The sequence below is a fragment of the Propithecus coquereli genome, unplaced genomic scaffold, assembly GCF_000956105.1.
Source record: "Propithecus coquereli isolate 6110/MARCELLA unplaced genomic scaffold, Pcoq_1.0 Scaffold280, whole genome shotgun sequence".
In the NCBI taxonomy this organism is placed as follows: domain Eukaryota; kingdom Metazoa; phylum Chordata; class Mammalia; order Primates; family Indriidae; genus Propithecus; species Propithecus coquereli.
This window is the reverse complement of record NW_012148397.1, coordinates 1,864,454-1,890,936: the sequence shown is the minus strand read 5'-3', so window position 1 is coordinate 1,890,936 and position 26,483 is coordinate 1,864,454. Positions and strand designations below refer to the sequence as shown.

At 57.0% G+C, this 26,483-nt stretch overlaps 1 protein-coding gene across 1 annotated transcript in view; it reads right to left on the bottom strand.

Moving 5' to 3' along the window:
* The window catches only part of CMIP (c-Maf inducing protein), a 230,246-nt gene that overhangs the window by 66,747 nt on the left and 137,016 nt on the right, over nt 1-26,483 (bottom strand). Inside the window, exons 2-3 of the mRNA XM_012648221.1 lie at nt 23,281-23,406; nt 11,453-11,503 (exon numbers count right to left, since the gene is read on the bottom strand). Coding sequence (XP_012503675.1) covers nt 11,453-11,503; nt 23,281-23,406 — 177 coding nt within the window. The remainder of the gene's footprint in view (nt 1-11,452; nt 11,504-23,280; nt 23,407-26,483) is intronic.

Below are 26,483 nucleotides of genomic sequence, written 5' to 3'. Positions count from 1 at the left end.
CCAGCCCCACTCGGCAACAACCACCCCGCAGCCACGGGCCAGCAGGCTCCTTTAGGAGTGAACTCACGTCTTCCCAAAGGGGGTCCCCGTACATCTCAGGGCTTTCTGCAAAACTGTCTGTTGGTTCTAAGAGTGCACCAGGGTCCTCTGGGGAGCAGGACACAGGAATGGCCACCAGGGCCTGGCAGTTTGGGCACTGTCTCCAGGTCAATTAGCCTCTCTCCGAAACACCGTTCCTCCCAGAGAGCTGAGCTTGTTGCCCCTTGGGGTATCTCAGGGTGAGGCGAGGGCCTAATTCCTCTGTGGGGACAGGCGCTGCTCTTTTCAGAGTCTCTGTTTGGCCGCGTCTCCAAGCCAACGGGCAGGCAGGTGGGAGCCTCGGAGGCCAGCGCAAGAACAGTGGGTCACCTTCCCCTCCCAGGCCAGACGCCGGCCACGGTGCTACCCCAAGTGCAGACAAGCGTCCCAACCTGGGGGGCTCTGCTACCCACCACCGGCTGCGGAAGAGACCCGTCGCCGACTCCTGCAGAACAAAAGACATCACTTCCATTTATGTTTTAAAAACATGTCTTTAAGAGCAAGAGAGAGAAAAAAAGAAAGTTCTGCCTTAAAGGGCAGAAAACAAGTTCATCCGCAAACTGTTTACGTGAAAAACCTCGTGTGGCTTGTGAGTCATCGGCCTGTCACAGCGTGCACTGGATGACACACTGACGCTATGGTCCCCCTTCCCAGCCTAGAAAAAACAACAACCCACAAATGTCACTTCTTCCTTGGCCATTTCGAGAGCTGATATAATGTGCCACTTCTGAGGTCCAGGAAACACAGAAGGGCGGTGGGGGCTGGGGTCCTAAATGTCCAAAGCCCAAGGTTGGCCCTTCACGCGGGGAGGGGGAAGCCCTGGCCGGGACGGGCGTGCAAGGAAAGGCCTGGTGGCCCAGGCATGCGGTGCAAACCCAGCCCCCCACTCCACCTGGCCCCTGGGGCGGCCATGGCTCCCCTGGGCTAATACCTGGGCAGCAAGGTGCCTTGCGCTGCCTCTGGCCTGTAGATAGCAGACACGTGTCACGCTTGTTCCTTTCTGCCAGGAGCGCAGTCTCCCACGTGTGTTCCACCCCACTCGGCTGGAACCCTCTCCGCACGGAATACTGGGAAACTGTGCAAATGAAGGGAGTGGACCTGTCTGCACTACTGTGGAGGCATCTAACCAGAGGAGAAAGGAGCAAGGAACGAAACAGCGTGGACAGTAAAATCCACGTGCGGTATTTACAAACGAATGTTCGCAGAAACTTTCTGAGCAGCCCATACGACCGCTAACGGGGACTGCCTTTGGGAAAATGGACCTGACGGAGGTGGAGACCAACTTTACATTTCATACCTTTTTATTCTATTTAGAATTACCACATATGCGCGTAAAGTTAATTTTTCTTAAATGTTAACAGAGAATATCTGGCAGGGGGAAGGGCTGGCTGGAAAGGGGAAGGAGGGAATTTTCTGGGGTGATGTAGATTCGGGTGGTGGCTATTCGGGTGAATACAACCAGCCCAACTCCTCCCACCCAACAGTTAGGACCTGTGCATTTTGTTAGATGTAGATCATAGCTCAATCGTTTAAAATTTAAAAAGTGTTAACAAAGGTTTACGGACAGTGGGAATTTTTAAAATTCTCTTTGTCCTTTTCCATATTTTAAAAATCTTAATAAACGCAACTTTTCAATGTCCTGTGTCTTAGGAACACGCTGCTGGTGGAAGTATAATCCGTTGGAAAACGGGCAGGCAATGTCGACTAAAGGCCACCATAGGTCTGCCATGTGGCCCAGCAATTTAGCTCCCAGGCATGTACTCGACAGGAATGTGGACTTATGCTCACCAAAAGACATATGCTAGAATGTTACAGTGGTTCTATTTGGAACAGCCCCAAACTGGAAAGATCTAGCCATAAGAAAATGAACAAGTTAATAGAGTATAATCGTATAACAGAACATCATCCAGCAAAGTGAGTGAATAAATTATCACTATACACGACAGATAAATCATATAAACCTAATTTCGAGCCAAAGAAGCCAGTCACAAAAGAGTTCCGAGTGTCTGAGTCCATTAGATAACGTTCAAACACTGGCAAAGCTAATCTACGCTGCTGGAGGCAGAGTAGTGGTGGCCCGGGAGGCGGGCGGGGGGGGGGCACGGCTGGGCGGCAGTCGTGCCGTTTCTCAATCTGGTTCGGGTTACACGGGCGGCTTCCGTTTGTGCAAATTCATTGAACACTAGTCTTCTGATCTGTGCCTTTTCTAGATGTATTTTATCATTCAGTGAAAAGTGTAAAAATCAGACAGAAAGGTCCTGTGTCTATTCCAAAGAGAGCTCTAGGCGGGCTCAGCGGGGAGAAGCTGGAGGCCCCCCGTGTCTAGATGTGACACCCTGGACAAGTCTTCCTGCTCTCTTGGCTCCTCCTTCCTGCTCTCTCGGCTCCTCTCTCGGCCCAATCAAACTTTGAGATTTCACCAGCTAAGATACATAAAAGCCCCCAGCACAGCTCCTGACATTAGTAGGTGCCTAATAATTGTTTTTCTCTCCCTCTACTGTAAAGAAAGCCCGAGAGGGCACGAGCCACCTCCCCAAGGCTGCCGAACCCTCTGCCACTTGTTAGTTTCAGTCCCTGAAGCTCCCCTCGTCATTAGTTACAGGGTCCCTGATGACCTGCCAAGGGGCTCGGCTGTGGCTGGGACATGGGGGAGACCACGGCCCTCCCGGGAGACCGGCCCTGGGCCTCCAAAGGCCTCCCCGCTTGGAGTCTGCTGAGCACACACCACAGAGAAGCCACCTGGCTGCGCTCGCTCGGCAGGGGCCTTTGCTGTCGGGGGCTCAGCTCCGCCACCAGCTGCACGTCCCGCCAAGGCCCCTCCGGCAGTCTTGGAGTGGGGTGGGCCCCCTGCCTCCTGGGGAAAGCCCTGCTTTTCCAGGTCTCCACTGAATCCCTTTGATCCCCTCTTAAGAGGTCGCAAAGCCCTCTTTGACTGAGTGCCAGAAATTAATCTGGATGGAATTCCTGCCTTTTTGACCTGGATGAAGCAGGCACAGGGTTGGACCCGTACGAGGATGCAGGCCAACTCTCACCCATCCTTGCCCCGCTCCCGTCACGCCTTCCTTCTTGGAGGGCAGGACGCCCGGACAACGGGACCGCAGTGTCTGTCTAGAAGCTCCCCGGAGGCTCCCATGAGCAACCCCCAGGAGGCGCAGGCCAGGGCCAAGCGCGCAGGACCTGGACTCCAGTAACACTCGCTGCACCGCAGGCCTAGGAGGTCACTAAGGCAGGGCTGGGGAGACGCCTCCACGCCCTCCATGTCCCAGGTCCACAGGCGGGGGCCGTGTGGAAAAGAGCTCTGCCTTGGGGAGAGTGCAGCGACCGATTAGTGATGCCTGCCCGGGGCTCACTGGGGGCGGCAGCCCATGTGCCGTGCAGGTGCCTCCCTTCCTCTGCAGCGCTGTCTTCCAGGAGCCTTCCAGAAGGGCCCATTTCCCTCTGTGTCCTTGCTCATCAAAGAAGAAGAATGAACATTTATTGAGTGGTTACCACACGGCACGTGCTGCTGTAGGTTCTTTATAGCTCTTAACCCATTTAATCCTCCCAAGAACCTAACGAGCTTGGTCTTGTCACAAACCCCATCGCATTTAGGAGGGGAGGAAAGTAACGGTCCGGATTCACGCGGCCGGCAGGTGGTGGCGTCAGGACTGGAACCCCCCAAACATGGCAGAAATCGTTCTTTTGTGAGCAAATTGGCAATGTGCAGTAAGAGCCACAGAAAATACCCCTCCCGTCTGGCCCAGTAACCACGTTCTGGAAATCTGCCCTCAGGAAAAGGAATTGAAGAGAAGTGAAAGCTCAGATATGGGATCGTCGGGACTGCATTATCCGTGATCAAGAAGGACTGGGGACACCCGGATGGCCAAAATAGCGGCGTCCTCTGGTAAATGACGCTCCAACCTCCTCGCGGACTCGTGTGCAGCCATTAGAAAGGCCCTCGGTGGGAACCACGTCAGAACGTCCGAGCCACAGCGCTCTCCCGAAACCGGCAGGCCGCCTCGGGCCGGGCACGGCTGCCCACGTGTCCGCGTACAGCGGACGGAGCCTGGAGGACGCGCAGGAGTGAGGGCGGGCGGGAGCAGAGGGGCTGCTGTCCTCGCCGAGGCTGTGGAAGGGCAGAGAAGGGGACAGCAGAGACGGAGAGCGGAAGGCAGCCCTGAGGGGTTGGACGGTTAACACCGCGGTCAGGTGGCTGAAGGGCAGCGTATCCCTCAAGACGAAGGGACGTCCTGCGCCAGAGGGGACGAGCCAGCTGGAAGCCACACAGGCGAGTGTGGTCCGACGCAAGGGAGGCAGGAGCGAGGCCAGCTCCGGGCACGCAGAACCGGACTTTGGAATCAGGGACGCGGCGACGCGGCACGCTGGGGGCAGACGTGGAGGCAGGCCAGTCCTGAGTGAGAGGGGGTCTGACAGAGGGCGGTGCTGACGTGCAGGACAGGAGAAGGCAGCCAGCCCTTCGCTGCGAGAAACGAGAAATGGGGCTTGCCAAGCCCAGGTCAATTCACATAATCCCCACGGTGACATCCGCGAGACTCAGAGAGAAATGTAAAGCCCGCCCGCAAAGCCTCATGAAGCAGAAACACACAGGCTCTGCCCATATGCATCACGAGAACAGAGGGAGGGAGGGTGCTGCGAGGCACAGGTCCGCAGGCGTGAGGCCTGTCTGGGGCGTGTGTCTGCACACGGCTCTCGGGCAGGCGTGTGCTGTGGGAGCTACACTGCCAGTGGCTTAGGTCCAGGTTCTGGGCTCGGTCAGACTTGTGTTCGAATCCCAGCTCTGCCACTTAATCGCTATGTGACCCAGAGTGAGTGGTTTAATCGCTCAGCCTCAGTTTCCTCATCTGCAAAATGGGACAATAGGAAGACCAGGCCCCTCCTCAGGGTTGTGAGGATTCAACGAAGTGATGCAAGTCAGGCGCTGGCACGTGCCTGGTGCGGCAGTGAGTGTCCCGTCAGTGGTGCAGGGACCGTCTGCTGCTTTGTGCTAAGGGCTGGGGGGTGGCTGGGGGGGGGCGCTCAGTTTGGGCTGAAGACTCGGGGGATGTGAGCTGGGGGAGGGATCTACAGTTGGGTGGAGACAGGAGTCTGGGGGCCACAGCTGTAGGACACTAGGAGCAGCTCTTCCCCAGGGAGGCTCCCATGTCCGCAGGGGAGACGAAGGTGGGTACAGGGAGGAAGGTCAGAGGGGCGGTCAGAGACACCCACTGGATGGCCCTGTGCTGTCCCTCGGGCTTTCCCCTCTCCTAGGGACACCCCTTCTTGCCTGGCCCTCAGCAAGGAGTATGGGGAGGGCAGCAGCTCCAAGGCCCTTTGCCATCCTGAGCTGGCTCCCGGGGGCCTTACCCCTGCGTGGGGGTGAGGATGAAGGGCGCAGCCTCCCCAGGGTGGGGCCAGGTGGGGAGGAGAGAACCCAGGCACTGCTCCTGGCCCTCGGCTTCCAGCCCCAAGGTCTTCCCCTCCCCGAGCCTTGGGTTCTTCGCCTGTGTGCTGGGGACCCTGATGGTGGCTGCCCCTCAGTGGGGCTCTGAACGTGGAATAGGCTGATCTACGCTGCTTGGGAGGTGGAAGTGAGACTCCGAACTCGCCAGGAGCCGGCTGGCTTTGGCAACGTCCTCCATGCCCTCATCCGTAAGACCTCGCAGAACTGTCATAGGCCTGAGGGTGCAAATGTGCACAGAGTGCCGGGCACAGGGGGTGCTCCGTGAACCTGGGAGAGCTCCTCGGCCAGTGCCGGGCAGAGGGTCTCCTGAGGACGGCCTCCCACACAGCCTCCGCTCTCCCGGGCCTCAAGTCTGCCAGGACCTGCAGGCGCTGGGGCTAAGCCGGCCACCGTGTGGCCTCGGACCCACCTAGAGACACGCGAGTAACAATGCACTTGACGCTCACCGGCTCCTGCCAGGACCCCTTCCACCTGCTGCGCAAACGACAGAGCATTTGACCCTCATGACCACCCAGCAAGTGAGATGCTGTTCTCATCCCCTTTTCACAGATGAGAAGACTGAGGCCCAAATAAACACTCCCTACCCAACATACTCAAAAAGTGGTCACCACTCCCCCCCACACACACTCACACTGTCTCTCTCTCTCTCACACACACACACACACACACACACTCACCCCACATTCGTTTCCCCCCACCTGCCCTGTACAGAGGAGGGGCGGAGCCTGCCGGGCTGATCACAAGGCTGCAGCCACTGTGGGGGGTGGGAAACCCTGCCCGGGAAGGAGGAGGCAGCCGTGCCCAGGGCGGACGGCCAGAGAGGATGCAACCTGGGCTGGGATTTTCCCAGAGCCGAGCGCATTCCTCTGCCCTGCCAGCCCTGGGACGGGAAGGCAGGCCAGCTTCTTGGCCCCGCTCTGGGGCTTGGCCCCTGGGGCTCTTCTTAGCGACCCAGCTTCTCCTGGGGATATAATCGTCTTGGTCTCCAAGACTTCTGTGCAACGGCCTGAGGAGCCCCCCTCAGGAAGCAAAAAGTCTGCAGGCACCGGAAGCTCCGGCTACCCAAAGCAGACGCGTCCTGGCTTCTCGGGGTACCCTTATGAGCCTGGGGTGTGTCCTCACAGCAGGGGGCCTGCCCACAAGGACAGGCCTGTCCCTCACGGCTGTGCACACCTGGGCCTCTTGCCTCAAAACCTTAGACACAAAAACAGGCCAATTTTACAACTTTGTATACACACACCGTCCCCTCACAGCTTGGAACACACTCTTGGCCTCTCACACAAACGGCTATCACCTCGTGGCCTGGTACACACGGACAGCCCTGTCCCATCACGGCCTTGTACACGCAGGCCTGTCCCTCCAGGGCCTTGTGTACACACGGACAGCCCTGTCCCTCCAGGGCCTTGTGTACACACACACGGACAGGCCTGTCCCATCATGGCCTTGTACATGCTGGCCTGTCCCTCCAGGGCCTTGTGTACACGCGGACAGGCCTGTCCCATCACGGCCTTGTACACGCAGGCCTGTTTCCACAGGACCTGGCCTCTGAGGACCAGGGCAAGAGCCAGGAGCTCTTTCTCTGAGTCAGAAATGAGGCCTCATTAACTCATAAACAACTGTTTATGCTTCTACACCCCCAGGAATTGGCCTCTGGGGCTGAACCACCCAAACCAAACAGGGCTCGGCTCCCCAGGGAGCCCTCGGGCCCTCGGCTCTGCTCCAGCAGATCCTGGCAGGGCCGGGCAGCCCAACCCAGCTGCCCAGACAGGCCTGTCCCCCCCTCCTTCCGGGATGGGAGACTCTGGGCCTCTTCCTGCCGGGCTTCAGGCCTCCCCGGATCTCCCTGACTAACACCTGCCATGGGCAGGAAGGCCAGGAAGAGCTGCCCGGAGAGAGAGGAGGGCAGGGATGTTTGGGTCTAACCCCACTCCCCTTTTTTTGGTGGTCTTGGGACCTTGGGCAAATGACTTGTACTCTCGCACTCAGATTTCCTCATCTGCAAATGGCAACGACAGAACCTACTCAGTAAGACGAGATAATGCACAAAATACAGCGCCCGGAGCTGAGTAAACTCCAACAGGTGAGACGGGACGTCCCAAAGTTCTGAGCTGAGGCCATTAAAACAACAGTATCACCCAGATGGAACAGAGACTGGCAAGACTGGCATCCGGATATTTTATTTACGGTCTGCCTTGTTCCACAAAATGATCTGCGGTCAATTCTACAGCAGCGTTTCTCAACCCTGTTTTCCCTCCCCTTGAAATGAAATACTAAAGAACGAGATTTTGTTGAATAGGGTCGAGATTTGGAGGGCCATATACTACTGTAATACCTACGATTTTTTTAAGCCCCTGAGAACCACTTTTGGTCCCATCAGGGGCTCTGTTGGGAACCTCCTAGAGATATCAGCACAACTTGATAAAAACTAACATCATGTTAACACGATGGGAACAGAGTATTTACAGGTAACATTCGTGACAAATAGAAGAATGTATTCCGCGTGTGCATCGCAGCTACAAGATACAAACATTAATACACAATGGTGTGGGGAATAAAATGACACGAACAACATGTAAAAAATTTAAAAAGTCAAGCAGAGGTTGTGGGATTTCTAAATGTCCTTAATTTAGATGTTCTACTGAGTTTTTCAGTTAAAGACAGAGAAAAGAAAGAAGAAAAGAAAAGGAAAGGAACAGTCCCAAAGTGTTGGCTGTAAGTACGGAGGGGGTGAGTGGCTGTCCCAGGAGAAGCAGAGGGACATGTCCCAAGTGGGCTGCAGAGGCCACATCTCAGAGTCAGGCACAGTTTGATCAAAGAAGCAGCAGGAGGGCCCCCCAGATCTTGATTGAAGTCTGCTGTGCAACCATGGGCAAGTCACTCAACCTTTCTGATCCTTGGTCCCCTCACCTGCTGAATGACAACGAACTGGAAAGCATCTAGCCAGGCCTGGCGCATCAGAGGTTCTCAGTAACTGCATCTGAATTAGGGGAGTACTTCTGAGATCCATCCAGATCACAAGACAAACAGGCTACAGGAACCAGGACTCAACCCCACGTCTCGTGTTTCACCAGCCAGCAGTACTCCAAAACACCTTACGTTTCTTTGCCATTTCAACAGGAAGGAGAGCGTACCTCCCCAAAGCTCACCAAAACTGAGTGGGCAAGACCCACAGGGATTGAATCAAGTTGCCAACACTGAGATATGATCGCCCCCTGGTGGCAGCATACCTAAATGATTGGGGGGCAGCTGTCAAAGGGGAGAAGCTGCCAGTGTCTCAAGCCTGTTGAAGACACAAGCCAACGCTTACACAGTGAGGACGAAGGTTGCCATCCAGCACCTGGCAAAAGGGCCAGCACACTGCCAGTTCCTTAACACCCAGGACTTAGGTTTTCTGGATGCTTTTTCATTTTTTTTTAAATTTTTATTTTTATTTATTTTTTTTTGAGACAGAGTCTCGCTTTGTTGCCCAGGCTAGAGTGCAGTGGTGTCAGCCTAGCTCACAGTAACCTCAAACTCCTGGGCTCAAGTGATCCTTCTGCTTCAGCCTCCCGAGTAGCTGGGACTGCAGGCATGCGCCACCATGCCCGGCTAATTTTTTCTATATATTTTTAGTTGTCCAGATACTTTCTTTCTATTTTTAGTAGAGACGGGGTCTCGCTCTTGCTCAGGCTGGTCTCGAGCTCCTGATCTCGAGCGATCCTCCCGCCTCGGCCTCCCAGAGTGGTAGGATTACAGGCGTGAGCCACCGCGCCCGGCCCGCTTCTTCGTTTTTAAAGGATTAAATTTAACAACCATAACAAACCAAATGCTGCCGTAATTGAGTGCAGACATCCAAGTCTTCATGAGAACTGCTAGAAATCCAGGGATCCCCAATTCTGGACTTGTTCAATGATTTAAACCCCATATGCAATCCCTGACACTTGAGTGTTTTAAGCGTGAACTTCTAGGTCATCGTTCCAGCCTGTCAAAGTCTCCTGAAATTCTGTGTTCTGTGCCCACCACCGTAGTCATCCCTTGCAGCTGTGCGATACTCATGGGCTGCACAAGCACCGCCTTCTAGGTGTGCCCGGAAGTTCTGCTGAAGAAAATGCTCGCCAGGGGAAGGCAGAAGGCAGAGCCCTGAGGAATACCACTGCAGACTGCCCTCTCTGCTGATGGTGATTGTGGCCACTTTTGAAATGAGGTGTTTTTCTCAACCTGTCAGGGAGGTGGTGTGTCTCCAAGTACATTCTACCCTGTCCTGAGCTAAGAGAAAGCGTGAGGCCGGCACTTACCGAGGACCCACCTGTGGAACAGCATGGGGAAGGGAGGCAGAGACCTAAGCTGTCACTGTCCCTGGCGGTGAAAATGGCCTCTTCCCTCAGGCAGCCCCTGACCTCCACCGCCCAGTTAATCTTTCCTCTAGCTTGACTGCTCTGGCATGGAACCCCCAGATGACCCCCTGCAGGTTCTGACATACGCCCTGCCTGTCCCGGGCTACACTGGTACCTGGGCACACAGAAAGCCAGGCATCGGGGATGTTCTGCCTGTGGAAATCGAACTCTCGGCACACCTGCTGATCCCATGAGCAGGCAGGTGCCACCTTACCTTCCTTGGCTGCCACCTGGCACCGTCCGACTCAACTGCATTCAGAAACCTATAGGTATCGGGAAGACCAGTGTGAGGCCCGCCCCAGCCCCTCACTAGCTACGGGAGCCTGGACGCCAGCCCAGGCCCTGCCTTCCCGTACATGACGTGAGAGCCACGGCAGCAGCGAATCGGGAGGCTGTGGCGAGGCGGGGAGGGACACGATGAGCCCGGCACGGCTCCTGGCACACAGCAGGAGCTCAGTATAGGCTGGCCTCCTCCCCTTCGCAGCCCCGGCGTGGAGACGCAGGCTCGGCTTCTGAGACCGGCCTCCGCAGGCACAAAGCCAGAGGCTGGCAGCTGACAGGGGAAGGAGGGGACTGGCCCTCCGTGGGACCGGGAATGCCATTTTCCAGGGTTGTATTTCTGTCCGCCCCAGCTGTGGCGAGAGCCCCTCCAGAGGCATGAGGGGAATCCTGAGCGTTCCCTCGGTCCTGCCAGCACGTCACATGGCGCTGAGACCTGCCCAAGGCCAGCCGTGCGTCCTCTGCGGCCCCCAGCTTACTGTGAGGATGACAGCTCATGACACACCAGTCATTCCAGCCATACCCTGCTGGCTCCTCGGGCCACAGGCCTGTCATGGCTTGTTCTCAACCAACAGATCAGAAGGCAGGGTGACAGGGAGGAGGGTGGGAATGAGACGCTGACTGCGCGTGCTCCGCGCCACCCCAGTCCTGATGTCAGGGTTTCCACTGCCTGAGCCACAGCAGAACTCAGTTGCTCAGGGTGGCTGGGGGACCCTTAGGAGATCGGCCCCTGGGTCTTGAAAGCGACCGGGAGGAGACTCATTCCTCTTTATGAGCCACGAGGCTCTGAACCACCCTGCGTAGAGCTAGAACCGGGACATTAGGCCAGAGAACCAGACAACTGGAAGGTAGTGAAGACTGCGGAGACAGAACTCGGGAGTTTGACTCTCTGGTTAAGTTTACGCGTTGCACGGCCCTCCGGAAGTTACTTTCAACCCAGCATCTTGAGCCCCTAAAGTCCAGCCTCCCTGGCCCCTCGGGGTCGCCCTGATCCTGAGAGCAAGCAGATCCGTGATCCGCCCGCGCAGGAAATCAGCTGCAGGGCTCCCCCGCACAGCAGCTGCCGGGGGGGACACCGTCTCCGCACAGCAGGGGACAGGCGTCGGACACCAGAGCATGAAGGGGCTGGGCTCTCACAGAGTGGAGCAAAGTCCCTTCGTCAAGCCGTCTGGAGGCAAGAGGTCACCTTCGGGCCTCTGGGTGACAGACTGGCTTTAAGCCATCGTGCTGCTGCCCGAGCTGGAGGTGGCCGCCTCAAACGAGCAACCAAGGCAGGACTTACCTTCCACTGCAGGGAGTGGAACCACTGGTCTCTCAGGTAGCTGTTGGCAGCCTGCAACGACAAGAACAGGACAGCAAGGTTTGCATTTGCCGGCCAGCACACGGGTCCCGGCCTGCGCTGTCGACAGCATCTGCCCTATGACCCGACCAGCCTTCTGAGGGTTTGCTCAGCTGAACCCGTTGTGCACAAAACCAAAACAGAAGGGCTGAGCAGGGAGGCCTTTCTGAAAACAAGACATTGCTGTCATCGTGTGCGTATTTTGCTGGGTATGAGTGACTTCAGACGTTGCCGGCTGGAGAACTTTAACCCTGTGCAAGACTCGACTTAGGATCACGGGAGGGGAGGATGAACCGGTTAGAAGCCCAGGAGTGAGGGTGGTGGGAGCCGGCGGGGGCCTCCTTTGTACCAGGACTGTTCTGGGCACCTGGTGTTTGTCATCCACACGTCCTCTCTCTCATCAGTCCTCACAACGGCCCTGCAAGGGGCGTCTCTCGCTATGCCCAGTTCATAGACGGGAAACACCAGTACCCCAAGACCTCATAACCAAGTGCACTCACACCCAGGGCAGCCTGACTTCCAGGCCCTTGTGTTTCGCTGCAGAAAGTCATGGTAGGAAGCACCCGGCCTTGAACTCAGGCAGACCGAGGTCAAATCTCACAGTGGGGAACCTTCCCTGATCCACGCCACACTAGTTCCGAGTCTTTGGGCATCTCTGCTTCGATTTTCTCATCTGTAACTGGGGACAACGACCCTGATTTTGCAGGGATGCTGTGAGGACGGTGAATGATTCCTGTGGAGCATTCTGGAACCATGCTTGACACATGGCGGGTGTTCAAACAATAAAGCAGCCATTGTCATTATTGGTATCACTGCCATCATCAAAGTCTTCTCAAATGCAGTGTGGCCCCGAGGAAGCTCCTACCAGCTCTGATGCATGTGGCTCCTGCTCTCGCCTTGTTTCTAGATTTGCTAACAGCAACTGCAACGTCATGGTGGTTAGTGTGCGTCAGACGCAGCGCTGAGCCCTATGTGTGGACTGGCTCATTTGGCCCTGGCGTGCCAGCCCTGTGAAGTCAGTACTGTCAGCATCTCACGTACAAATGAAGAAACTGAGACTCACAAGGTTAAAAACTTTCCCAAGGGTTCACAGACAGGCGATGTGGGGCCAGAAATTGAACCCGGGCGGTCTGACTCATGCTGTAAACCACAATGCTATGGCAGCCTGAGTTCCCGACCGGCCGCCCCCGGAAACGCAGTGTCCATTCCCCACCAGACCCTCTGCTCCAAGTGACCCCGACTCTGACAAACGCTGCAGCCTCTCTCCAAGCACAAATGCCCACCTTCTGCCCCCAGCGCACACACGCGCACACTTAAACGTGTACCCCTTCGGTTCACTCTTGTTCAAAGAGATCCAGGTCACACCATAGATGGCCAATCACCGGCCCCTCGATCACATATAAAACATCAGCCACTCTCCCAGTGCGGAGTGTGCAGGAATTCCTGGGCTTGAATACGTGACCCAGTTCAGTGGCCAGTGTGGCGGGGAATCAGGCTCTCGTGGGTGAGCTCAGAGACTCGTTTCAAGTCCTGGACAGACTCACACCAGGCACCGAGTGGGCTGGAGGCAAGCCCTCCGTGTGACACAGGGACTCCTGTGACAGCTAAGCCTCCGAGAGATGTGGGTTCAAGTCCCAGCTCTACCTGTCTAGCAGTGGGACCTGGAGCAAGGTGCCTGATGACACAAGGCTTGTGCCCCCTGCCCGGGGCTGCGGAGGCCGAGGAGGAGAGCCGGCCCCCTGGGAGTCTGCCACTGGGCTCCCTCCCGTCAGCACTGACCTTGCTCTCCTGCTCTTGTGGCAATTCTTGTTCATTAAGATGACAAAATACACCCTGTGCTCAGGGAGAGCTGTGCAGATCCCAAACAATGAGCTAATCCACGGAAAGTGCTTACTTAGCACGGTGCCCGGCACGCGCGCACTCTACAAACAGGAGCTGTCGGTGCCATCAGCAGACCCGGGCAGGGTGCGCTGGCGAGTGTTTAACAGCGGGCTCTCGTCGTCAAATAAAAGAAACAGCCCTGATCCTAGTGTGGGCCAGTCTCCACGGCATGAACGATCCCACCTTGGCTGATTCCACGCCACCAAGGGGATGTCCCCGGACCCGAGCTGGGAAGGGAGGTGCGCAACCAGCTCTCGTGAGCAGGCCAGGCTGGGACGGTCCGGCTCCAGCACACGCCCGGTCCATTGCCATTTCTGTGCCTGTTAACATACCAAGGGGGCAGGGCGGGGGAGGTGTGGCAGGGAGAGGAAGAGCCCCCAAAGATGTCCACATCCTAATTCTCTGGGATTACATGCTCTTACATGGTAAAGGGACTGGAGATGTGACCAAGCTAATGACATCACAAGGGTCCTTGTAAGAGGGAGGCAGGAGCGTGAGAATCAAACAGAAGCAGAGGGCGATGTGGCCATGAGCCAAGGAGTGTGGGCGGCCTCTAGAAGCTGGAGACGGCGAGGAAACAGAGTCTCCCCAAGAGCATCCGGAAGGAAGAGTCCTGCCAACACCTCGATTTCAGCCCGATGGACCTCTGACCTCCAGAACTGTAAGAGACTAAATCTGTCTTGTTGTGACCACGAAGGCAGGGCAATCTGTCACAGCGGCAACAGAAAACGAGCACAGGAGGTACGACCAGCTTGGTTTAGTGCTGACACGAGCCATTCCACTGGCTCTGAGGGTCCACAGTGGGCCTGGGCAGTGGCTGTAAGGTGTCGCTGGCTGGACCGAATGGCCGAGCACAGACAAAAAGAAAGAGGGAGGCAGAGGAGACCCATGTCCCTTCCTGCGTCCGCTGGCCCCATCACACCGCCCTGCGTGGTTGTGCCTGTGTGCGGGCCCTGTGAGGGAAGGGACCACGCGTGTTCTGCCTGCCGCCGTATCTCAGGCTTGTGGCACCGGGTGACCGAGAGGTGTTCGCTGAATGCGTGGACAAGGGAACGAGTGGGCTGTGAGCTCCCTGAGGGCAGGGTCTTACCTCTAAACCCCCGGCCCTGAGCAGCAGTGGCCAGGGGTGCTGACACAGGCAGGGATGAACACACCAAGGAAGAAACAGGAAAGCAACCCGGGTAGCCGGTGGCCAGAAGAGGCTCCCTTCCCCGCTCGGCAGCCAAGTCCAGCGCAGACCCGTCCCCTGCCGTGGCTGAGCCCAGTCCTTGCCGTTCTGGGGGCCTCCCCCTTGTGAGCCTTTAAGGGACCTCCCACCCCCTCGGTGGCATGTGAGCAGGTCACTTGGGCTTGGCTCTGGCGGGGGAGATGGCATTGTGGGTGGGGGCCGTGTCCCACCCAGCAGCCTCCTGCCCGGCTGGTTACAGGCCTGCCCCTGCCGCCCCCACCTGAGCCTCGTCAGTCCCTCGCCGGCCCGAGATAGCTGGAGTCCATTCCAGCTGCTCGTGCACTAAGGCCCTGATGGATCCGCAGGGACCACTAGACCCTTGGCCTCTTCCTCCTTCTCGAAAGTGAAAGTTTCAATGCATTTTCCCTGCAGATGTTTTTCCAGAAGGACCCAACAATGCCATGACCATGGCTTCTCCTGGCCCCATCGCCAGCCCGCCCGGCACCTCCTGGGCCCCCAGAGCTCATAACCAGGTGTTCTGGCCCTGCCAGGCTGGGTCAGTTTGCCCAGCCCACTGCCAAGCCGCCAGCAGGGAACATTGACAGATCCTGTCCTGACCGCAGCCGCCTGGTCTGGCCTCGGCCCTGCTTCCTGCTGAGCTGCACGGACCCCCAGCCTTGGTGGCCTGCCTCTCACAGCCGCACTCGCTGTCTAGAAGGGGCGGGGGCATTTCTTCAGTGTCACTGACCACAGATACTGCACGCGTCCATGTTCCTCTCGGCCCTGTCCTTTCAGGCAGAGCCATCTGAGTGTTCCAAGCCTTTTCTCATACGGGAGCGTGCCACACTCAGCTTTCTGGACATTTCCATTCCTCTCTCTGGTTGTCTCAACTCTGGGAGGTCAGTGCGGTGCTCCAGGAAGAAGGCGGGCTCGGGTCTGACGGCGCGGTCTGCAGATCCCAGCTGCACACAGGTGTGTAACTTCGGACTGCGCAGGAACTAACTGCGATGGCCCACGGCAACACCAACCACAGGCCGGAGGTACCGACCGCGTGTCAGGCACCGCGAGAGATGCCTCGCGCGCATCTCCTCCCATCCTCGAGGCCCCATCTTACAGACCGGGGAGCTGGGGCTCGGAGCTGGTGGTGGGCCCAGCTGCACCCCCAAGTGCCTGCCCTGCCCGGCCCCTCCCCCGTGCCCACCCTCCCTGTGCCTTGGCCAGGACCCCCTCCCTCCTCTGCTTCCCCACAGCTTCTGGCGGCCACTTCTTAGCGCCCTGAGCCCACACCCTGCGGCTGGCTGGGTGTTACGCATCCCACCCACAGGATTGGGATGCGAGGCAGGATCTACACAGGATTAACTGCTACCTCCCCCGTGAACCTGGTGTCAGAAACCCAGTTAGCCGAATGAATTAATCACACGGAAAGCAAAGCGGGAGACACCCGGCCGAGGGAGCACAGTCTGCTGCAGAACTCTCCAGCACCTCCTTCCCAGGGAGGCAGAGACGGCCAGTGCCTGTCTCCCCACCAGCATGGTTAGAAGGAAAGGTGGCCGCGCCCTCCCTCCTCCCGCTAGGCTGGCTGCTGCTGGAATAAGGCAGAGACCTCAACCGTGTCTGTCCGTTGTAACAAATGAGGCTCTTTGAATCAGAGGCTCAAAGGGATTTTAAGGGCCACCCAGTCAAGGGGTTCTCAGTCTTTGGGGGGTTTATGGACCCCTCTGAGAGCCTGAAATGAGCTATGGTCTCACACCCAAGTCACGTCCGCATCTATGCATCCACCCCCCGCACACGAACACACACAGACACATACATACGTAATTGTGCAGATAGTTCCAGAATACACCATGGACCATGGGATAAGGACCTGGATTTAACCCAGTCTTTTTCTGCTGCCATCTTTCTGCTGAGGAAACTAAGACCTAGACTTGCTGGGGTTGTCATTAGTACGTTTCCAGCTCTCTTCCCTCTCGGTACAGGCGGGCACACACGGCCTTGGGGCTTACTGTGGCCAGGGGAATGTGAGCAGATGTGACACTGAAGTGACCCGTCACTTCCAGGGGGAAGCCTTTAAGAGCCAGTGCACTACTGAGCCACTCCCTCCCCCGTGCCATGGTAACCAGAAACGTTCCTGGTGGTGCGTGTGCCACCGGCAGAGCTCCCAGCTGACCGCGATAGGTACACAGCGTGAGAAATGCTCCTTTGCTGATTTCAGGCACTTAGACTCTGGGGCTGCTTGACGCTATAGCATAACCTGGCTTGGCCTGTGTGCACGTCCCACCAGGAACGCTCTGCCTTTGCCCCTTCCCTGTGCTGCCTGCCCAACTCCCGCTGACCCTGCAGGTCCCACCTGAAATGCCACTTCTGCAGAATGACTGCCTTCCCTCCCCCTCCCCAACCAAATCAGGTGATGACGCCTCACCCAACATATCACGCTATCCTGTAATTGACTGTCTAGTCATCCTTCCTCCCGCAGGCTGCGGGCTCTGTGAGGTCAGGAACCACGTCTGACTTATGCACTGCTGTGTCCACAAAAGCCAGAGGAATGTTTGTTAAATGAAACGTTGGCTGAAGTGGATGGATACATGGATGGATGGATGAATGGACAGATGGCTAGATAAGACAGATGGGAAGATGAATGGATAAATGGATGGGTGGGCGGATGGATAGATGGACGGATAGATAGATGAGATAGATAGATGATAAATGGATGGGTGGGTGGATATATCGGAAGATGGATGGACAGATAAGACAGATGGACAGTCAGACGGATAAATGGATGGGTGGATAGATGGATGGATGGAGCACGAGTATACCTATTCTGCTCATGGAAGACATTTCATGTGCAGTAGATCTTCAGAAGAACTCTTTAGCCTTGATACTCTTCTCTTCCCCAACTTGTATTTGACCAAGGCTCTAGAAATAATCATGGTGGTGTTTTCCTGAACATCTACTATGAATGAGGCACAGTGCCAAGTACTTTACACATAATATCTCTGATCTTCACAATATCCAAGGAGACAAGTATTTAATATTATGGGTCCAGTTCACAGATAAAGAAAATGAGGCCCAGAGAGGTTCCTCCTGCTGTCTAGGGTTACACAGCCAGTGCACAGTAGAGCCCGGGGTTACACAGTGAGGTACACGGCCATGGCAGTGTCTGGGGTTGCACAGCCGGTGTGCAGGAGAGCTGGGCCAGACTTCAGGTCTGACTGCTCCCAGTTCGCTCTCCCTGTTATCCCCCCTGGAACACGTGAACAACGCCTCTGAGCCCCTTCGGATTCCCAGGACTTGGGATGGGGCATCTGTGAGCTTTGTTTGTCCAGAGCAGCTGCCCTGCTGATGGAAGGGAAGGAGGAAGGGCTTGGCACCCTGTTCCGATCATGAGGAAGCCCACCCTGAAAATGAGGGGGTGGGCCAGAACTTTCCTCCCGAAGAAGGGGTGGTGGCTGATGGAGCCAGAGAGGTTGGGAGAGGGTAGGCCATAAACTGCTCCTTCCTTCGGCTTGTCTGGCTCTGAAGGCAGACAGAGGCTGGTAGGCCACGTCCTGAATCCCGGTGCAGGCATCTCTAAGTGCCTTCCAGGCACAAGGAAAGCTGACCCGACTGTGCCTTGGCGGGGGCGAGGGTGTGCTTCTGCACAGAGTCCCCATGCTGCCCTGTAGGCGGCCGAGCAAGGACAACCCGGCCCAGTGGCACCGCCAGGCACAGCTAGAGTCCTGAGGGTCACTCACAGGAGAATCCTTTCAAACACGGGAAACCCCCACCCCCACCCGAGTCCCCCGGAAGCTCCAGCCTGCAGGGTTCTGACTTCTCCTAGGGACAAATCTTTCGAATACTGGAAGGGCCTGGTTCCAGGCAAATGCTGCCTAATTTCCTCTTCCAAACTTGCCAAGTTCTTTTCATTGTTGCATTGTCTCGAGAGGTGAGGAAAACAGCCAAGGGGGCACTGTGGGCGCCCTTCCCAAATCCCCCTTCTCCGGCCCAACTTCTTAGGGAAAAACAGCATGTGCTTCCCAGATCGGAAGAGTCTTTCTCTCTAGCTTCCAGTAAGAAAGGAACCCACCCTGTCCCTGCCCTGCTGCCAACGTTTGGGGTAAACAGTTGCCCGGCCTCCTGCGGGACTTTCCGGAACACCGGTGAGAAGGGCCACGTCTTGGAAACCGTCCCAGAAGACAGACGCTCGGAGGCAGGAGGGTTCCCGTGCTCTTGTCTCGCCTGAAGCGTTGCTGAGGGCGCAGTGGCTCTGTCCACTTTTGCTAATGGGTGGAAACCCAATGTCGAGGCAGAATCCCCGAAGACGATCTGTGCAGCGTTACCCTTCAGTGCCCACCACCCACCCGGGGGCCAGCAAGGGGCGCCCCCATGATGCTCTCGTTGCACCGTCTGTGTACTTATATGGTCGCCCTCCTTGCCATGAAACTAGCAGGAGGAGTACTGAGGGAGGAGAAGATAAACAGGGCTTTTCTGTAACCAGGGATTCTAACAACACGGCACTAGCAAGCTCTCGGGGAAGAACACAAAGCATCCAGAAACACCATCACGCCCGTGCAGGAGAGCTGGGCCCCTCGGTCTGGCTATGTGGCCCGCGGGCAGATGGCTCAGTGTCCGGGAGCTGGGGACAAGGCACGTGTGCTTAAACGTCCCCTTAGCCTCCCCTGAATGATCAGGTCAGCTCCCCGAGGCCTGCATGAGGCACGGATTCAAACTCTAACAAGCAGCAGTTGTGTTAAGTTGGTCCTTGGGAGACAGAGAGGAGGAGGAGGAAAGGAGGGAAGAGGGGAGAGAAACAGAGAGGGTCAGGGAGACAGGTTCCGAGGTGGACAGAGGGGCCCGGAGGAAGAAACTGCAGGAGAAAGGCAGAGTGAGCTACGGCAAGAGACAAAGAGAAAGAGAGAGGGGGAGAGGATGGAGGGAGGGAGATGGAGGATAAGCATCAGAGAGAGGAAACGGACACACCGATGCAGAGAACCTGAAAAGGAGAGACAGAGACAGGCAGGCTGGCCCAGGGAAGGGACATCGGGCCCCTCTTTGGCACCACTGGAGCCCTGACATCGCTTAGGTAGAGAAAGCGGCCCCGTGTGCAGAGGATGGGCCTGTTTGGGGACGCTGGGACGCTGAAGAACCCCCTACATTCTGAGGCTGGAGCCCGGGGCATGGAACGCGAGGTCAAAACGAACCATTTTTGAGGCCAGAACTGCCCAGCGGAACTTTCTGCAACGATGGAACCATTCTCATCCGTGAGTCCAGGACAGCGGCCACTCGCTACATGTGGCTGCTGAGCACTGCAAACGCAGCCGGTGGACGGAGGAACTGCATTTCCAATTTGACTGAATTAAATCCCAATGCAAACCGCGTGCGTGGCCAGTGGCTGCTGTACCGGACGGCACAGTCCAGGCATTTTCATGCCTCTGCCGGCCAGGAGCGCTCAGGGAAGCTCTTCAGATGGGCTGTGACCCGCCAGCGCACCTGACTGCCTCCGCGTGCCACGCACCCCTGCAGGGAGGATCTGGCCCAGGGCCACAGGCTTGGTCTCTGGGACGGTGGCCCCAGGTCCTAATGCAGCGTGTGTGCCACACAGCAATCAAGGCTCTCAAAGCCAAGGACCCCACCACCTGTCCCAAACAGCACGTGAATACAAGAAAGCCCTGGCCACCACCTCCACGGTCCCAGCCTGGGGGGCCAGGTAGCACCCCCCACCACCCGCCTTCCCAGAACCACATGGACCTCCCAGCCTGGAGCTCATCTCCAGGATGACCTGGAACCCATTTCTAGAACAAGACAGCTGCCCACCACCCGTGCATGACGGGGAGGGAGGAGGGGCGCGAGGACAAGAAGGAAGTCCATCCACGTCCACCTCCCCTGGCTCCTCGAATGACAGCCAGGGAGAGGCCCACGGGCGGCAGGGGCGGGGGCTGCACCCACCTGGGCTCTCCGGGGGGTGGGGGGGAAGGCGGCGGACGGCTGCGTCTGCTTCTCCCGTCCTAACTCTGACCCCGGCTCTGCGTCTGGATCGGAGGAGCTGCCGGCTGCCTCCTCCTCCTCCTCCTCCTCCTTCTCCTCCTCCTCCTTCTTCTCCTCCTCCTCCTCCCTCCTCTCTCCGGCTCCTGCCTCTGGCTCCATTGTCCCAGCGAGAGGGATGCCGGAGAGGCCAGAGGCCCACCCGCCCATTCGGTCGTCAGCACCACAGGGCAGCCCGGACCCAAAGGCGCTGCCGGATGGACGCGGCCGGCCAGGTGAGTCATCGCAGCTGGGCCTGCAGCCACGGCCAGGTTAAAGGGACATTCCAGGCGCTGCCTCCCTCCCTTGCAGCCTTGCTGCCCCTCCATCCCTGGGGCAAATGACGCTCTGGCCTTCCTTGGGGGCAGGGCTGCCTCCCCCTGAGCCCTGCAGCCCCCGAAGGAAGGAGGCTCTGGGCCGGTGGAGCAGTGACCACCATTCCCAGGGAGCTGGGGGCTCAGGGCCCCTCCACCGACTGGACTGTTTCAAGAGTCTCCCTCCTGCCTCTGTCACTCGTACATCCAGCCCCCTCTGCCCTGCAACCAGGCTGATTCCCCCATCCTCGCTCTATCCTTTAAGAGCTTTCAGTGGCTCCCTGTTGCCCTGAGAATACAGCCCGAGGCTTCCTCGCTGGGCTAACGTGACCCGCATGATCTGGCCGCCACCCAGCATGTCGGGACGCGTCCACGGGCCCTGAACTGCCCAGGACCCACCGTCCTTTCAAACCCCTCTCCCCCAGATGCAGCAAATGCCCAGCTCCCCCACATTCACGCTACGCACCCACATCCCCTCTGCCCAGAGCGTGCCCCGCCCATCCTGGCGCACTCCTACTCGTCCCTCTACACCCAGCTTTAGTGCTGCCATCTCTGGGGGCCTGCTCTGGCACCCCAGGCCAAATGAGTCACTCCCTCCTCTGGGCTCCCGGTCCTCTGGGACATGCCTCTATTTCAGCCGTTATTTCAGGAGTCATTTGTTTATAGCTCTGTCTCCCCGGAGGGCTGAGGCCTCCCCCCAGCACAGCGGAGAGGCTGGCGCGAAGCTCTGTGACGGCAGGAAAGTCACTGGAGTGGGGTACGGTCAGGCACCCCTCCCTCTCAGCTGGCCACGGGGTCCTGTTCTTGCCACGACCTCCCACCCCCTTCACGGACTTTGTGCTGCCGCCGCCAGACTGGCCTGGAGGAGCCGGGGAAGGGTCTGGTGGGAGGGCCGGGGCGGACTATAACAAAGACGAGAGGAGAGGAAGAAGGACAGAGAGGAGAAAGCTTTGCGGGCTGGAGGGGAGAGGGAGATGGTGCGGGGAGTAGAAGAAAAACTGCAGAAGAAAGCGGACTGGGGCAGGCGCGGTTTTAGGTGTCCTCCAAGACATGACAGCGAAGAACGGGGTTTTTCTAGACGAGGCTCGGTTGTGACACTCGGCTACAGAGACCAGCATTCTTCGGAGGCCACGCTGGGTGACTCTCGGCTCCAGGACTGCTACAGAATCTGGTGGCCCCTAGATGTGAGACAGGTTTTACAGAGCATCTCTTTGGGCCGAGAGAAGGGCTCCCTGGAGAGACAGATTAGAAGGAAAACGCTCCTAAAAGAAAGGCTGAGGCGGGTCTTTCTCAGACTGGTAAGAGCGTCAATTTTCTCTAGATGATGGGTTTCTACTTGGGCTTCCTTCTGGAAATCGGGGCGACTCCCCTGACATGATCCATGACATGTTCATGCGTGTGCGACAGTGGCCATTCAGTTTTGCCGGCCAGCTCTCCTTTCTTGGTGGACCCAGCTCTCCTGCCTCCGTGTGGTCCCTCCCGGGAGGGCAACCAGTCAGAATCCGCAGCTGCCCGGGCTCAAAGGTGGGCAGGTGACCCAGGGCAGTGTATTCCTGATGCCTGAATGAGACCAAAGCAGAGCCGGTCAAGATATTCCACGAGATTGTATAAAAGGTACTGAAAGGAGAAAGGGCTCTCGCTTATTAAGGGTTACAAGCTCTAACGATGTGGCTTAGGGCTGTCATCTGTCCACCTTTGCCACCACGCAGTGAGATTCTGTCTGACAACGAAGCCAACAGAGGCAGAACCAGAAGATGGAGAGAGATGCTGAATATTAACGATCTCATTTGACCCCTGGATCCAGCTATGCCTGAAGTCCTCTCTTGGACTTCCCAGTTATTTTAATAGTTACAGCATTAAATTCTGTTTTTTGTCTCACAAGTTTGAATAACGTTTGTGTCATTTCCAACCAAAGTCCTGCCTAATACATACAGAATATATATTTTTTTCCCCAAAAAGGCAGCTCATACTTCTACCAGTCTCAAAAGACTTAGATCAATAAGAAGAAACCCCCTCATTCAAAGTAAAACAAAAGGTAGCATCTGTTGCTCATTTGTTTTTTACAGGCTTCTAGGGCCTAACAACTCTCCTGTGTGCCTCAGTTTCCTCATCTGTAAAATGGAGATCATAAAACTTATTTCTCAGGTTTATCAAGGGAACTAAACGAGTAACATGTATAGCTCCCAGACTGTGGCAGGCGTGCAGTAGGAGCTCAATCCATGCACATTCCCTCTTTCTTTTCTCCAGTGAGCTCCAGTTTATATCTTTCTTACACTTGGAAAAAAAAAAAAAGCCCCTGAAGTTAAACAACCTTTCCTCCCGACGGCTGGCTGCCACCCTCCGAGGGAGACGAGGAGGGTGAGTGGGAGGAGGAGGGAGAAGAAACTGCTTGTTCATGTTTATTTTCCTACCTGCAGTAAGACAGTTCCCCCAGGAATTGTGAGCTGTAAACAGTACTTCGGGGCGTTCTCCCAGGACAGCAGCTGAACGTCTTCAATGGCGCTGTAGGAGACTGAGTTTTCCATGTACCCAGTTGGCTGCAGCAGAAAAAGAAAAAACAGCGACAGGCATTGGTTACAAGAGCAGGCGGGACATCCGCACCTCAGAAGGAGGCTCCTGAAAACATCCCTCCTCTAGCGACAAGCCAACCGGCTGGTGCAGAAATTCGGCGGTGCTGGGGACCAGAGGGAAGCCCTGTCGCTCCTGGCTGGCAGCATCCGGCCGGAGGGCAGGGCCCGCGGTGGACGTTCACTGGCGTGTCCGGAGGTGCAGAGTTGGGAACACACTGGGAACACCTCCAGGGCAAGGACTGAGGATTGTCCCTCGTACCATCCGTGGGGCCCAGCGCCAGACGCAGCAGGACTCCCTCCATCCCTCGCCGGCAACAAGCTACCACCCTCCCCTGCCCAGAAATCACTGGTCTCCTTCCTTCCTCTCTACCCGCAGACACACATTTTCCGCTCGGCATCCAGAGCCACGTTCCACACCTCCGCTCCCCTGCTCAGCATCCTTCAGTGGCTCCCAGTGGCCCAGCCATGAAATCCACACTCCCATCCTTGATGGACAGACCCTCCACCCCGACCCCTCAGCGGCTTCTCTCCCTTCCCGCATGCCCCGCGCTGGCCTGCTGACAGCGCCTCGCACTCAACCTGGTCCTTGTCTCCAAAAGGCCACGCCCCACCCGCGGCATCTCCTCACCTACACGCCAGATCTCACCTCAAGGGCACTTTTTGGGGCACCTGGCACCCTCCACTCCCTACAACCACCCCATCCTCTCCAGTGCTTGCCACGTCCTATTTGATTATTTGTAGACTTACACTGCGCCACTATCTGTTCATTGTTGACCAACTGATATTTTCATTTACTGATTCCATTATCCGACAGATATTGACTGAGCTTCTGTTATGTTCCAGGCACAGTGCTGCACAAAGAATCAAACAAGGGTGTGGTGACAGGTGGCTGGGAACAGGGGCCACCATGTTAAGATCGAGGTAGAGCACCCCAGAGCTCCCATCCGTGCAAAGGCCCTGGGGCAGGATCAGCTGGGAGCGTTCAGCGAGGAGCAGAAGGCCGCATGGAGGGAGGGCCAGGCGAGTGATGCCTTGGAGAGATGCTCGGGCCCCTCCCGGAGGGGCTTGTAGGTCCACCTGGGGATCTGAGTATTACTCCCAGGGGACAGAGCATCACAGAAGCTTTAGCCAAGTTTCACTGGGACAGCTGCGCAGAGCGGGTGGCAGCAGGGAGACAGCCTGCAGGCTGCTGCACAGGGCCAGATGAGCAACGAGGCTGCTCAGAGCCACGGGGGTGCGGGGAGGAGGAAGCCAAGTTCATCCTGCGCTTCTCACCAGCGCATCACCCACCCTCGACGGGACCCCCCGGCCACCCATCCAGGTGGCTGCTGTGTCCCGCCCAGGAAGCGTCTCTTTACATCAGCAAGTCCAAAGGCAGACTCGCGGGCCCTTCGACAGCCTGCCCCACTCCAGCGCCCCCTGCGCTGCTCTGCTCCCCGTGCTCTGCAGTCAGTGACTCGGCCCGAGCAGCACAGCCTGTCCTGAGTAGCGCCAGCGACGGCAGGGCTTGGCGACTGGTTCTCTGCTTATTTTCCAGCCCACGTTCAAATATTATTGTGTTGCTGCCGACTGACCGTCTCCCCTGCTAGCGTTTAAGCGCCGCGGGAGCAGGAAGGTTCACCTGTTCTGTTCCACGCGCCTGACATTTAGGAGGTGACTGCCATTAATATTGTCTTCACGAATGAATGAATATCTCACCAAAATAAAGAGAATGTTCGTCCATGTATTTCCCATAATCACTACCCGTAACGCACTAGGGTAGCTGCTTCCTTTATTGCTATTTTCTTAGATTAAAATTTAAAAGCCTCCTTTGGGAAGCAATGGCAGCTGCCCAGGGTCCCCAGAGGCGCTGAAGGCCTTGCGATGGGGGCTCACGTCCGCCTCTGTCTCTCTTTTAAAGGCTGGGGCGGCCCCTGAGCCCTTGACACACAGAAAGGCGGAGCGACAGGGCTGAGATGTAGCCACTAGTGTGTCTGGAAAATCGCGGGACCACAAAGATGCAAAGCTACAAAAGCCCGTTTCCACATCTGGACAGCCGGGAGCGCGGCCGCAGCGTCGCAGGGCGCAGCACGACCACAAGGGGATGAACTAGATCGGCCAGACCGAGCGGACGACCAGCCTCCTGTCCGCAGAGTCGCAGGCCGGGCACGCGAGCACAAAGCCCCGAGGCTTCTGCTTCCCACCACCGCCTCCTCGGAGACGCCGCGACGCGGCGAGGCTGCGCGCTGCTCAGCACCCACACGCGGGCAGGGCACGTGCTCCGAGGGACGACTCTGCTAACGCTGCGTGTGCGACAGGACAGGAGGGAGGCCCCCGCCGGCCAGTCTACCTCCTTCTCAACACTCTGCCTTGGCTGTCTTAGTGTGGCTGTTATCAGAAGTCACAACCAGGGCATTCTGGGAAAGGCCGGGTATAAATAAATACTATTTCTCAAAGGCAGATTTATTGCTTTCCCACTCTCTGTAGCAGCATTTGGCCAAAAGCAGAGTTTTTAGAACCAAGGAGAACTGTGTTTAAGCTGCTTGCTGTGTGTCCTTAGGTAAGTTATTGCACCACTCTGAGCCCGTTTCCTCCAATAGTACAAGGAGAATTTATTTAATAGTTAGAATTAATGGGAGCATTAATGGACATCCAATCCATCACGGGCTTAGCACAGTCCCCAACACACTGAAGAGCTCAGTGACATGAACTCTTGTGGAAAAGACTCAACTTTATCTCGGGGGTCTTCCTCCTCAAAACCCATTACCCAGGTCTAACCACGAGAAAAACATGAGACAAACCCCAGTGGAGGGACGTTCTTCAGAACACCTGAGCAGAACCCATCACATGCAAGGAAGGCCTGAGCCCCTGCCGCAGCTGAGGGAGGGTGAGGGAGACACGCTACATGAGGGTGGGATCCCAGACAGGCTCCTGCGACAGAAAAAGGGCATCGGGTAAAAACTGGGGGGAGAAAAGGAAATCAAATAAGGTGTGGCCGTCAATCCCAACATATCGACATTGGCCACTAGCGGCGACAGACGGAGCACACTGCCGCCAGATGTCAG